The sequence below is a fragment of the Jaculus jaculus genome, chromosome 19 (genome assembly GCF_020740685.1).
Source record: "Jaculus jaculus isolate mJacJac1 chromosome 19, mJacJac1.mat.Y.cur, whole genome shotgun sequence".
NCBI classification, from domain to species: Eukaryota; Metazoa; Chordata; class Mammalia; order Rodentia; family Dipodidae; genus Jaculus; species Jaculus jaculus.
In genome coordinates, this window is record NC_059120.1 from 41,873,656 (window position 1) to 41,888,946 (window position 15,291).

General features: G+C 35.9%; 1 protein-coding gene across 3 annotated transcripts in view; it reads right to left on the bottom strand.

The window, feature by feature from the left end:
- Positions 1 to 15,291, bottom strand: part of Cept1 (choline/ethanolamine phosphotransferase 1) — a 44,515-nt gene that overhangs the window by 1,760 nt on the left and 27,464 nt on the right. For 2 of the 3 annotated variants that reach the window (XM_004658998.3, XM_045138761.1), the window contains exons 5-7: positions 8,258 to 8,342; positions 790 to 921; positions 181 to 339 (exon numbers count right to left, since the gene is read on the bottom strand). In XM_004658998.3, coding sequence (XP_004659055.2) covers positions 181 to 339; positions 790 to 921; positions 8,258 to 8,342 — 376 coding nt within the window. The remainder of the gene's footprint in view (positions 1 to 180; positions 340 to 789; positions 922 to 8,257; positions 8,343 to 15,291) is intronic. The other variant, XM_012948924.2, reaches the window with a different exon arrangement.

The window sequence follows — 15,291 nt, forward strand, 5'->3', positions numbered from 1 at the left end:
AAAGCTGTACAAGCTCAAAGAACTTAGGGCATACTAAAAATGATTAGCTCCCATGTTGTTACTAAGAGATTTTTACTACAAGTTCTAGGATTACTTAGGAAGCTGAAGAAGGAGCCAGGTCCAGAAAACCAAAATAAAAGGAACATGAAAAACAACACAAGTGAAAACTGAAGAGCTTACCACAAGCTTATTAGTGATTTTAGCTGACACAAAACCAAAGGTCAGTATATAAAGACAGGGATGCTTTTCAAAAAGCTGAACGGCTGATTTCTTGTAGATCATAACAGCTAATGTAATCACTGATCCAATATGGAGAAAAGGAGAAAGGACACTTGTTCCCTGTACAGAGCAAAGAGTTAATAGTATTTAATACTTGTCAGATACTACATAGATCTACCATTAAACACTTCAACCCAAACTTTCTAGAACCACATGGTGCTTGCCAGCTAACAATTTCTGTAAGTTCAGACACTAATGAAAAGATGCACTATGAATTGGTTAGGCACAAACCAATGACTGCAGTTGACAGGCCAGGCTTATTTTTATACAGCAGACCAAACTTTCTAAAAGTATTAAGTGCATTATAAATGGTTGAGCGTACACAAAAATGTGCACATATAAGCTAATAAAAGTATGTATGAATACATAAAATAGATTATGGATATTTTATTAAAGGCCAAGTAGGAATTTTAAATTAACAAATGATTTTATACCTTTTAAACGAAAACCAAAGTAACCACAAAACAAGTCCTAGTTTAAAAATCACTGGACATCTTAAGATATACTCACTGCTATTGTTGATCCATTTTTGCCAACACCACCTGTGAAGATTACACGGAAGTAATTTGTACAGGAAAATATGGTCCCTGCCACAGTACAAAGTGCAGGAAAAAGTTTCATTTGAATATTCAGCACTGGAATCTTTAATGGGTAAAGAGAAAGAGCAATTAAAATCTAGATGAAGTCAAAGAAGGAAACAGTACAATCAAATATTAATATTTATACATGTTCCCAAATAGTCTTCATTCCTGCTAGTTTAGTTAATGTGATGGAAATTTCCTTCTCCTCTTCATTATAAACTAAGTAACAAGGCTCAAGAAATGAGAATTATCTTTGACATAAACCTTAAAAAATACAACTCTACTAATTTGCATCATATGCTAAATAAAGCTTCATTAATGCATCCCAGAGGTCTGGAAACAGTGAACTAGGCCACCTTCTGGCCTTAAAGGGGTGCCTTGCCCCTTTCTTTCTTTGTGAATTTTTTGAATTGTACCTCAAATCTGTAGATATTCCTAGTTGTTGTGGGAAAGAAAGAATAAAGCATAAAATAAAAGAATGCAAGAGATGTTCTATTCAGAAAAGTTCCTGACTCCAAACCTATCATGAAACAGGTGGCTAGTAAAAGCCGAGGACAACTGCAGTGACATTCATATTTAGCATAAGAAACACACCAAGCACACCCAAACCAGCACAGTTTTACAACTGCATGGCCCAAATTTTAACATACTTATTTCACGTTTCAGTAAGTAATATATGGGTACATGAGTGTATACTGAAAATGTGATTTACCTAAAGGGGGGCCTTGACTACACTGATAATGAACATTTCATTCTGCAAGCATTCCACCTATCATTTAAAATAAAAGATATGTGCATTACATTTTTAAAGTCACAGAAGTTTCTTTTGTATACCCCTCCTTTTGCTTTCCTCTTTTCAAAATTTGTTCACATGGATTGAAAGGATAATGTGAGATGAATTATGATATATTCTAATAATAAAAATAAGTGGTTATAAAACAAAAATAAATATACCCACAATGGCTTGCTAGACAATGAGTTACAATGGAAACATTTTAATCAGGACTATTTACACTATTCTGGACAGTTATTTGCCTGTAGCTTAAAAAATGGGTACAAGACATTTTTTTCTTTGTAATACAAAAACCCTAGTAAAACTGGCAAATGCAAATCTTTTTCTTTTACTTTCTTTTTTTTTTTTCAAGGTAGGATCTCACTCTAGCTCAGGCTGACCTGGAATTCACTATGGAGTCTCAGTGTGGCCTCGAACTCACGGCAATCCTCCTACCTCTGCCTCCTGAATCCTTGGATTAAAGGCGTGTGCCACCACTCCCAGCACAAGCAAATCTTTTTTTTTTATAAAACTATTTTTTAAATTTTTTTGTTTATTTATTTATTTGAGAGCAACAGATGGAGAGAGAAAGAGGCAGAGAGAGAGAGAGAGAGAGAGACAGACAGACAATGGGCGCGCCAGGACCTCCAGCCACCACAAACTCCAGATGCGTGTGCCCCCTTGTGCATCTGGTTAATGTGGGTCCCGGGGAATCGAGCCTTGAACCGGTGTCCTTAGGCTTCACAGGCAAGCGCTTAACCGCTAAGCCATCTCTCCAGCCCAAAAGCAAATCTTAATGCTTGGATACTCAATTTTTTCAAAACTCTTAAGAACTCAACTTTGTTTACACAATTCTATGACCTCTTGCAAAACTGCTGCCCTAAGAAGAAAATGGAAATCAACTGCTCAAATTTCAAGTTGTACTGTAGCAGTATTTGATTTTTTAATATGAAAAAAGGTTTAACATCAACTCCAGAACTTTACACAGCACCCTAATAGTCCCTTTTCTTCTCTGGTATCAAACCCTACAGACAAGTTGAAAACTTGTTTTCAAAAAAGGAGATCAACACCATGGCTGCTATGAACTGCAAAAGATTTTTGTGTTCTAGTTTAGAAAACAGGGACATAAGGAATTGGGAACTTAGCTCAGTGGATGAGCACAAGCACAAGGCCCTGATTTTAGCCTTCAGCATGGAAAAAACAAACAAACAAACAAAAGACATCCTAAACCAAACCAACCAAGTAAACAAAAACTCCAAAACCCCAAGGGAACTAGAAAACAGGGACATTACAATCTAAGTCTGATGCGCTGGGCTGCAACTCAATATTCTGCCTAGTTTCCTCTTCCAGGTCTCCAGCTACCCCTCCTACTTCTCCTGCTAGAAACAAAGGGCCTTTCTGGCAAAGGGAGAACCACTACACCTGCCCCAATTCTTAAGGAAGTGGAATGTTACTCCGTATTACAGTATTCCCATATTAGGGACAGAGTACTGAAGGAGTACCCCGAAAGAACCAATTGTGTCTATCAGTCATCTATGTGTCACACCTAAATTGACTGATAATGATAACTGTATTTATAATTTGGGGCAACTGGTTTTGGATCATGAAAATTGCTGATCTTTGAAAGAAAGAATAAATACAAACACTAGAAGAGCCAGGCAAATTAGTACATGGCTCAGGTCACAAAGGAAGCAAGCAGTGTAAGCCCTCTCATTTAGACCCTCTCATCATTCTGTCATGTGTGTTAGCTCTAGTCATCAAGACAGAAGTTCCTGCTATTGTAGGTTTTTATTTGAATTGAGTTTGGGATTATTTCTTGGATCTTGGTTATTGTTGGTGCTAAGCATATACTTGCTAAGTGAAGATTCAGATCTTGCCTCTTCCTCTGCATTTGCCAAACTTCCTGTTTGAATTATAAGAAAAGGTGAGACAAAGTAAGGGAAAGCTGCAGTCAGAAAAAAAATCCCAAGTCTTAACTAGGTGATCCCTTAAAAACTGACACAAAACAAACCACTTACAAAAAGTACTGCCAGTGCTATTATTTTTACCTCACATTCAAGTTTAAGGAGGTGGACATACGCTATCTTTCCCAATCTTTTTCTGCCATCATCTTACTGGCATACATTAAAGGCAGTCAAAGCCATATTACTCTATAGACATAGGCAAACAGCCATCTTGAAAATATCTCATCTCAAGCCTGCCTAGGGTTTCAGTAGTCTTGAAGGTCTGGGGAAATTAAGAATTTCCTCAGGTTATGATATCTTTTCGATAGTTAGGAGACAAGATGTTCTGGACCTGTGACATTAATGAATCTTCCCAAGAAACATCAGCAAAACATAATCCATTTTAAAAAGGTTACAGATAAAAAAATTATATCCACAGTATTTCCACTGGATTATAATGGCCATGTTTTTATTTAGGTTAGATTAATGCAGGCTTTGTAGTTTAACATGTAATTTAGCAGGTTTTGTAGAAATAGAAAATATCATTTTAAGATTAGGTATTTTATTCTATACAGCTTGTTTGTAAATCATTTCTGTTTGTTCTAGGCTGACCTTGAATTCACAAAGATTTTACTTCAGCCTCCCCAGTGCTGTGATTAAAGGTGTGAACCACCATACTCATTTTAATACAAATAAATTGTAAATCATTTTCATACAAGTGAATTATGTGAAATACAGTAGATACAATGTTCACCAAGTACTTAAGAAAAATCATCACCATGCCTGAATTATTAAGAACAGCATTTTTAAAAGTTTTTAGTTCAAGAGGTAGGAATGTAGCTCAGTGGTAGAATTCTTGAGAAGCATTGAGTCTGACCCTTAAACATTGCAAAAAAAAAACCATCTTTTACTTCAAGAGATAAATAATCTATACTGCATAAAGGCTCCAGTCTTGCAGAAACTTTCTGAAACTTCAGCTGCAGTAGGCTCACCTAGGTGCTTTAACTGAACTCTAAGGGGAGTGTCTCGTGACTCCAAATGTTTCATCAATGACTACACTGGAAAGATTCAAACATCCGTGAAAGTAACCATGAGTAAATTACATGTGGGTCTCTTCCAAAGGAAGGTTTTTTTTTTTTTCTTCATATTTTCTTTCTCTCAGTTCCAATACATCCCAAAAGGATATATTCTTTGGGGAGAAGCAATACCCATTTTTGTAATGTTGAAATTCTGTACCAACTTTTGTGCGTGGAACATTTTCTTTTTTAAAAAACAGAAAGAGGAGTTAGGGAGACAGCTCAGACAGTGTAAGGACCTGGGTTCAGACCCCCAGCACTCTTACAAATGCTACATGCCTAGAATTTAGTGCATGTGAAACCAACAGAAAGATCCCTGGAGCAAGATGGCGAGCCAAACTAGACAAATCTTGGAGCAAGATGGCTAGCCAGACTAGGCAAATCTGTGGGTTGTGAGTTCAGAGGGAGACCCTGTCTCAATAAATAAGGCGGAAAGAAATAAAAGAAGAAAGCCGACACCGCCCTCTGGTTTCCATACACATGTGCATGTGTAGACAGACAGACACACACACACTTGCAGACATATGTGCCCACATACTATGAACATGCATAGACACATGCACACACATTCACATACAAACCCTCCCAACAGAAAGAAAACAAAATAAAACCCCAGCAAACAGCAATAATGTTAACTATAGTCTTTAGTAAAAGCCCATCTCTTTGGAGAAAGTGATAAGGAATGGGTCATCCATATACAATACATGGAAATCACTTACCTTTGCAAAAGAGCTAATCCTTTAGAATCAACCTTAGGAAGACATTTGATTTGTAGTTTTTGCTTGTTTGTTCTTTTACCATAAATTTGCTTTCTAAATATCAGTAAAATCTTTTCATTTAACAAGGATTTAGAAACTGAGATCATACCTCAAAAAGAGACTACCAAAAACAAAACAAAACAAAACAAAAAAAAACAACTTTTCTCCACCTTGGCACACAAATGGGAACACTGTATGCAATGACTGTTTCTGAACTACCATAACAAAATTCAAGGCAACACACACACTAGTGAACCCATAATCTGAGGTAAAAGAAAACCAAAATACAAGGTTGGACACTCCCAATCCTCAAATCGTAACTCCCAAACTTGAGGCTCAAGACTTTTGAATTTTGTTACATTTCAGATTTCAAGCTTAAAGTTAGGAATATTCAACTTAAAAAGTTCTGCAAGTATTCCAAAACCAAGGATGATCCAAAATATTAGTTATGTACAACTTACTTGTACAAATCCTACTGCAAAAGGTAAAACACACCTAAAACAACTTACTGTCAGCTACTTTAAGAAATAAAGCTAGCAGCATGACATGAGTATAATTTGTTTAAAACCATGTTCCATATTAAAGAATAATTAGCAAATAAATCAGGTGCTAAGTCTGTTTTCAAAAGATCAAGCCAGAATTCTCATGCTTTGCAAGCTAGTATGTTAAACCTTTAGGTATTCTTTATGTGTTCAAGATATTCAAAATAATTTATTTGGGGAAATTCTGGTAAATGCAAAACTTACAAAATAATAATCAATACAGACAAGTGGGAGTTAAGTAGAACCTGGGTTTTATGACCTGGTTTTAGAAAAACAAATCTATTCTTTTGCTTCTACAAGATTAAACTGGGGAAAGAAAAAAAAAGAAAGGGGAAAAAAAGGGGGGAGGAAAAAGTAGCTAATATATTAAAGGATAAAGCCAATGAAATTCCTCTCTCTACACATTAATCTCAAAAGTCAATAGGGGTCCTCTATAGTGACATCTAAGATGAGTGAATAGTGGTATTATGAGCCTGAATGATCACTTTCAGGATTTTCCAGGTTGCCTGTTTTGGTAGTTTGAATGGCTGTCCCCCAATAGATTTGTGAATTCATTAAAGTTTCCAGCCTAGACTGGTGGAGGTGTCACTGTGAGTGGATCCTAGGGTCCAGCCCTAAAGTGTTACTGGGGGTGGATCTGAAATCCAGTCTAAAGATATGCAGAGAGCTTGAGTTATGCCTCGGGTTCCTGATGGTGCTGCTGGTGGTATTTCTCTCTGTGTGGACCTGTGAAAGGTGGCCAGATTCTTCCGCAAAGAACTCCCACTGGATTGGTAAATTTCAAGTAAATGCCCATTCCTCCCATAAACTTTGTCTGGTTTGGAGGTTCATCCCAGCTACATGCAGCTGGCTATGACACCTGTGGATTAGTTTTATTCCCTTATCTCTCTCTTTACAAGCCCATCCTCCCAACAAAAGGCAATTCATGTTTGGCAATATTTAGGGATTACATCAATTCCACTTTCTGAAGCATCTAATTTACCATCATAAAATGATTTAGGTAAGGGGAGTCTTCTCAGTAAATTTCCCTTCTACTTTCAAATTCTGAAGTGTAAGAATTGTTTATTTATTTAGACTTACTAAATGTTCTTGTTAGGAGCTCCTCAAGTAAATACTGAAGGAACAGTGTTGACCAGCAGTTAACTGATAATCCAAGGAGTAAAAACACTACTTTGGGCCCAAATCTTGAACAATATATTCAAACTATAAGGTAAAAGGGGTGCTAGAGTTTGAGGCACAAAAATATTAACTTCAAGCCTGGCTCTATCTCCAAAGACAAAACAAAACAAATCAAATAAAAAAAAAAAAAAAAACCAAGCAGAAATTAAACTGTGTGAGAGCAACATCAGTTTTTACCACATGCTTATTTGGTAAGCATTACTCTACGTGCTTTTCACATATATACTCGTTTAGTCCACAAAATAACTTGATGAGACTGGTCCTGTTCTTACCCTCATTTTGCACAGGAGGAAACTAAGCCAGACAGAGTAACCCAATAGATTAAGTTTGCACAGTGGGAATACAGGCTGGACCAAGTATAGGTAACCTGGTTCCAAAGCTAATACTCCTTCTTTTCAGAGGGTCATAGGGGGAAAAAAGTCAAAGTCCTGGCTTTAAAAATAATCCTATGGGGCTGGAGAGATGGCTTAGCGGTTAAGCGCTTGCCTGTGAAGCCTAAGGACCCTGGTTCGAGGCTTGGTTCCCCAGGTCCCACGTTAGCCAGATGCACAAGGGGGCGCATGCGTCTGGAGTTCGTTTGCAGAGTCTGGAAGCCCTGGCGCGCCCATTCTCTCTCTCTCTCTATCTGTCTTTCTCTCTGTGTCTGTCGCTTTCAAATAAATAAATAAAAATTAAAAAAAAAATAATCCTATGGCAGAGATTTCATTCAACATACATTTATTCTTTTTCTTTTCCACTTTTGGTACCAGCAATGTATAATCTCAAATTCATTATTCATCTTTAAGTATAGAAACCAGTAGACTCAGAGTTTAGAAAGAATAAAATGTAACTTAATTGTATCACTGTTTAACTTGTTACATTACCTGCTGTTTCTTTCTATGAAAATAGGATGACAATAATTACCATTCATATTCCAAATGGCCTTCAAAACAGACTGAATGTACACAACTCCAAACAGTAAATTCCACATGATCAAAAGAGAAGCTTGAGTCTTATTGTTCACATAACTTTTCATTTTCAGAAACAAAAATAATTTTAAACATTACCCTTGAACTAGACGATTGTTGATTAGAACACACAAGCACAAAACATGCATTATAGAGGATGGACACAATGTGAACAGTTACCATAGACTGCCAAAAAGGTGGTCCTCCAATCACTGCCAGCAAGTGCATGATTATTATGAAGATTTGCACTTCAGTCACATCAATTCTGATTAGGTATAAAAAGCCAAAAAAGCAGAATTACTCAAAACAATTTCAAGTGAATTATTTGCAAGCAAAGCAGCATTCCTCTATCATGCACAATATAAAATAAATCTTAAATATGGAGCAAAGGGGAAAAGGAGGCATCAAAAATTTTTATGAACTTTGATAAATTTTCAGAGCAATAAAAACCCCTCCTTTCCAAAAGAAATTTTTCAAAGTTTAACCTTTCCCACCAAGAAAAACATGTCTATATGTGCTAAATTTCGAGTATCAAGCAGAGAATTCATTACAATGCACTGCCATATCATATAAAATCTGGAAACAAGCTCTGTAGTGTCAATGAAAAGAAATGGTGAGTTTTCATTGAAGTAACATAAATCATTGAGACCTTGTAAAATGTAGTGCCCTTTAAAAATATTCATCTAATATTTGTCACGCTATGAATGTGGAAAAATAATCATCCAACTCATAAATTCTTATTCTTAGTAGGTTAATGAGCCTCACATTTCTGGAGATATACCTGAAAGCAGCCAAGAATTAGCTTTGAGATGGCTGAAAACAACCTTAGTGCCAAGAGACTTACACCATGCAAAAAGAGGGCAAAAGAATTCAGAAGCCCGAAAGTCTGGGGAAAAAGAACAGGAGCAAAAAGACTGAGGAGCAAGGCATGTGCATGTTTTCTTCTGTGTACTACACATGAATAACTTTGAGGTTATCACTCTTACTTCCTGGATCCAAACGTGCTTTAATGCTGGGTGTTTATCTTATAGATACACTTGTTTAGGCAAGGTAACCCACTAAAGAATTACTAATGATAGGAAAAAAAAATCTCTTGATGAGGGAGTGGTTATGTAAGTTACAGTATTCCATATAATGGAATATGCACAGCTTTTAGAGGTGGGGCAGAACAGCTCCCTAAATAATGATATGGGAAAGCAGAAAACATATTAAGTGAATGAAGAGTTGTAGAATATGTTTAGCCTACATTTTCTGAACTCAAGAAAACATTCTCCTCACCAATAACATCATAGCTCATTTCTGGAAGTAGACATTGCCAATTAAGAAAAGTGGTTACTTATTGGGGAAGACAAAGTGGAAACTGGACAGCTGGGAAAAAAGGACAAGGGGATTTTTTTTTTTTTCACTCTACAAACAAGTAAGTAAGTTATTAACAGTAACCAGTCTGAGAAAAGCTGGTATCAACAGTAAGGGGACTAATTTCTACATAACAGCTCATTTCTTAAGCTGATATTTAAAGTACATAATTTTTTAAAAAATTTTTTTTCAAGGTAGGGCCTTGCTCTATCCCAGGCTGACCTGGAATTCACTATGTATTCTCAGGGTGGGATAGAACTCATGGCGCTCCTCCTACCTCTGCCTCCAGAGTGTTGGGATTAAAGGCATGCACCACCATGCCCAGCTAAAGTACACAATTTTTAATGTGAATTTAGGATATGTAAGCTTTTATGCCTATAAGTAATTGGCTTAAAACCAGTCTTTTCCAACTAAAAATACTGATCTTTATTTGCTCAAGAATGTTTTTTAAAATAGATGTGTATTTAGCTGCAAACACTGATGTAATTATCTTGACATATACATTTACTAAATAAAAAATGGACTGAAATAAGCTAAAAAGAATCTGTAGAGCTGACCTGGTGAGTGGTGTTGCCAATAAGGGGAATTACACAGTAGCAGACTCAGGAGACTAAGCAGGTAGGTGTGTCAAAGATGATCGACTCTGTCTTGGGTGGAGGAGGGCAGACATCTTACAACATTTTGCTGGACATATGAAGTAGCCTTTTGGAGGGGAAGGGCCAGAAGTATAGAATTACAAAATGAAAATGGAGGGAACCTCATATAATTAATTTTTGTACCATGGATGACCATAAAAAATGAAGAAACATGAAACAGCTATAGTTTCAAAGTGAGATTCCTAGGGATTTTGTTTTTGGAAATTTTGGAAGACAAAATTTTCTAAACTATTCATTATGGTAACTGAATTTATATCAACAATGCATTAATGGTTAGAGGGAAAGCTAGGGAAAACTTACTTACCAATTGGTAGGTAGTTAGGAATATGTTTTCCTATTTGCTTATCTGGTTTATAGCTATCCTGTGAGCTCCCTTCATGAAAACTGTCTACTACTGCTTATAACTTCCAGTTTTACTGAGAATTGAGCAGGATGTAGTACAAAGCTATGCCTCCCCCCCCCCAGCACTGGAAACTACAGCAAGCAGAGAGACAGGTGGCAGGAATGATAAACAACAAATAAAAGGCAAAACGATTGTGTTTAGGAGACAGCCACTGCATGACAGTCCATTCTGCACCTTTCTCTAAAAGTGGGCTCAATTTACTGTGACAGTTATTAAGAAAGGGTTCATTTGAATATTTTTGTCCATGCAGGAAAGAACAGTCTCTAAATGGAAATTTATTTATAGGCATCAATTTGACATTTGTTATCACTTTCTTGTCCTTTTTATTATCTTAGAAAATGGAGAACAAGGGGTGATAATAGTCCCAAATGTTGAGACGAAAAAACAAAAACAAAGAAACTGACCATCACTTGAAGTCCTTCAAGTCAAGGACATGCCATATAATACCCAAAACACTAAAAGTGTTTTCTTTAGGGAAAAAAAAAAAAAAAAAAAGAAAAACAGAATTAAAAATAAAAACAAAAAGGAAAACCAATTTCTAATTTGTAGCATTAGATTTCCACAGTTAATGCTTTATAGGGAAAAAATATTTTCCTTATTCATAGATTTGTAGGCATTCCTTGACTAGTAGGTCTACTAAATTTAAGTACAAGTTGTCAAAGGACAGAGACAATTCTCCCAGTGGCTATGGACAACCCAAAATGTAGACTCTAGTCAAAACATTTAAATTACTACAAACTAGAAACATTGTTCAGATGGCCATCACAAAAGGAAGAGTAAATAAACAGCAAAACAAGCAATTAGTTGTAGAGTTCAAATTTTCCCACTTTTCTGATATGCTGTTGAGGGTGGCAGTCCAAGGTCACAATCACTTTTGACACTAATACAAACTCAAGGTTCTAAACCCAGGGCCAATCACTCCTTATGGCACCATTCTAATGGCCTACTGTTTAAGAATAGGCGAGAATAAACCAGGTATGGTGGCATAGACCTACAATCCTAGCACTCAAAGAGGAGTCAGTTTAAGACCCCAAATGTAAAGAAAACAACATGTCTTCAAATAAATATTAGGAATTTTTAACTTCTGACCCAGGGAACAGTCAATCTCTGTCAAGAGGAAGACTCTAAGGGCTCCAATTCCATATACAGTTGAGCAGGGCAGTTACTAAAGGGCCTTTAAAAGTGGTAACTTTGAATTGTGTAAGCTAGCTGAATATTAAAATTTCTGACTTCTCTCTCTCTGGAGGGCTGATCATAAACCCAGGACCTAACCCAAGTAAGGCAAACATTCTATCACTGAGCTACATCCTATACTGTGATGCCCTTGCAAGTTCCTTTCTTATTTCTCAGCCTTTAGAGGGATACCTAGTAAATGCACAAATGCATCTAGTTTGAATTCTAGATTTTTTTTTTTTTTTTTTTTTTTTTTTTTTTTTTTTGGTTTTTCGAGGTAGGGTCTCACTCTGGTCCAGGCTGACCTGTAATTAACTCTGTAGTCTCAGGGTGGCCTTGAACTCACGGCGATCCTCCTACCTCTGCCTCCCAAGTGCTAGGATTAAAGGCGTGCACCACCACGCCCAGCCTTTGAATTCTAATTCAATATCTAATGGGGGATATAAAAGTATTTGTAAGAGCATGTAAATCTTTTTTTTTCTTCAGAATTCTTAATGTGCCTTTTCCCTCTAAAATGAGAGAAGATAATTTAATCTTGCCTTCTACATGGGACATAAGCATCTTAAAGATATACTTACAGTTAATTTGTAAGTATAACCACTTCTGCTAAACCTTAAGTAGAAAATGACACTGTTTTATAATTTGGGTTAACAGAGAATTTGTAGTAGGAACAGACTCGCAATGTTAAAGAAACTCAGTTGGTACTATTTTACTGGAAAGCATCAATTTGAAGGAACCATATTCAAAGATTAGGTTACTACTAACTATAGATTTCTTTGTAAATGTATGTGAATTTCTAGGGAACTTCCGAATGACTAGAGCATGGCACTCATATCCTCATCACACTACAGGTGGGTGGAAGGGTTAATGGACTGAAGAAATTTAACATGTTCTAATTTTTTACTTCCTACCCCTGGTAAGAGGAAAACTGGGCATGACAAGCTTTGATAAATGTTAAACAATGCTGTTCATACAGCTCAATCATAACAAAGTATTTTTAGTTTTCTCTTTTTTCCAAGGTAGGGTCTCACTCTAGCCCAGGCTGACCTGGAATTCATGTAGTCTCAGTGGGGCCTTGAAGTCATGGCGATCCTGATCCTCCTATCTCTGCCTTCCTAGTGCTGGGATTAAAGGTGTCTATCACCATGCCTGGCACGAAGTACTTTTAACTCAAAAATTTATAGAGAGAACAGTCTAAGTGTTTATTAAAAGCAGTATCATCTACCACACGTCTGGATCCTCAGATTTTCTGAGAAAACTAAAAGGAGAAAGGCCCATTGAGTATGTGGAAAAAAAGTCTTCTAAAAGCAGAGGAACTAGAGTAAAGCTCTCCATTTGTAGGAACAGCCTATCCTTATTACCTTTGGAAACAAAACTAAATCCTTTCAACTCACTTAGCATCAGTCATGTATTTAACGGAATTACCGATATATTCTTCCTCTCTATCAATCAACTGCAGACTTTTGCAAACTACCAGAGTTCCAACAAAGGTCCTAACCCTATTCACCCTTTCTCTAGGAGTTAGGAAATACTATCACCATTTTGGACAAGGACACTTGTTCAAAAAAGCTAACTTTTTCTAAGTCATAGAGATAATAAGAAGCAGAACTCTGACAAGACAAAGGGAATGTTGTTCCTATGTGCTACAAATCAATCAGGACAGACATTTGTCTTGATTTTCTATTGCTAAGATATTATACAGTTTAAAATGATGCTTGTGTCTTTGAACACATTTTTATGAAAAATACTAGGTGCAACAGGCAACAGCTGACAGTTTAAATGCTGATAAACTAAATTCCTTTAGAAACAAACAAGTAACAACTATTTTCTTCCAACTTTGTAAAAAAGAAATGAGTATACCTGCACACTTATCTCAGTGATCAAAGTCATAAAAAAAATCTATGCTAGTTAGTATCTAATAAAAGTGAAGAGAGTATATCTGGAGAAAGCACAGCATATTTTGAAAACATTTTTAAGATGCTAAAGTGCATTACTTTCCAGAAACATTTTAACACAAAAGGCTTTGTAAATTTAGGATACTCCCTCCCTTTTTATTAGTGGTGGCAATCAAACTCAAGGCTTTGAACATGACAGTCAAGGATTCTACCAATTGCTATACTATGAGCCCAAAGGTTGGATATTTTGTTTATATAAAGAAACAAGCCAGACATGGTAGCACATGTCTTTAATCCCAATACTGAGGAGGCAGTGGTAGTAGGATCCTTTGAGTTGAAGGCCACCATGGGACTAAATAGTGAATTCCAGGTCAGCCTGGGCTAGACTGAAACCTTCTCTTGAAAAGCAAAAAACAAAACAAACAATAAAATGGAAGTGAAAAATACTGTCAATATTCTAAGTGTTCATTATTAGAATACAGGTAAAGATGTGTGCTCAGCTTAATGAGCAAAAATAAAAAATAAGTTATTAAAATTATAAATCTAGACAATTACACTGATGAGAAAGATCCAAGTCTTTGGAAAAAGTACTAGGGTTAGGATAAAGATAAGGAAAGGCAGAGTGAATTCCATAAATAATTATGCAAACACATTGTAAATTCAATTGAAAGTGTCATTTGTTTTTCTCCTGAAACGTTTCTAAAGTACTTTTCAGAATCTGCTAGGGTTATTCTGAGAAAGAAACAGTATACCCTCTACTAGCTGTCTCCAATACCATGGCCACTAAGTAACTGGGTTTATAATGCTGCAATGGATGTTTCAAAAAATATTCTGCTAATAAGGGATTTACTATTTCTATTTTATTACTGAAGCAGTACTAAAATGTCTACAGTTTTCTTTAGAAAAGTATTGCTGCCTATATGGTATGAATGATTTGTCAAGTTTTTGGTGGACAGCTCTCCAACATTCCCTGACATGCAAAATAACATGAATTTAAGCTCCACTTTTTCTTATAAATAAACTTCCCTATTATAGTTTGAAGGATTCTGGATTATCTTACTGGGAAAACATTTCACAAGTAAATGTTTTGAACTTCTAAAAGTCGTAAGTTCAAAATTACAATTCTAATATGAGAAGAAACCATGAATTTACACTTGCTTCTCTGGGGAAAAATAGATTTGCTATAAAAAGGATGAAAAGGTCAGGTATTCAAAGGATGACAATGGTGATATGAAAAACTAAAGATATTGAGTTTTAGAAGCACAACTAAAGGTGGAAAATGTTAAAACAAACAGAAATGAGAACAGCTTCTAGCATAATTTTTTTTTTTTGTAACACCAAGATCATTGTTAATCCAAGCAGAACGAGAATGCTTAAAGGACATGCAAAACAACAACAACAACAAAAAAAAAAATCAAGAAAATAAGCAGAATCTTTTTTATATTAGTAACATTTTCTCAACTCATTTATGTAAAACAAACAAAACACTCTGCTTGCTTTATTCTGATTCCAAATATAAGTACAAAAATTTTCTAATGGTGGAAAGGCTTTTGTCATAAAAATGTATTACATGGAGTAAAAACAATATTAGGCACTATAAGTACATGGAAGAGAGAACTGACATTAGCATCAAATCACCAGATATATTACATTTTGAAAAAATTTGTTATATGCATAGGGTGGATTTTTATTGCCCTATTATATTAATTATAATAAATTTATAAAATACCA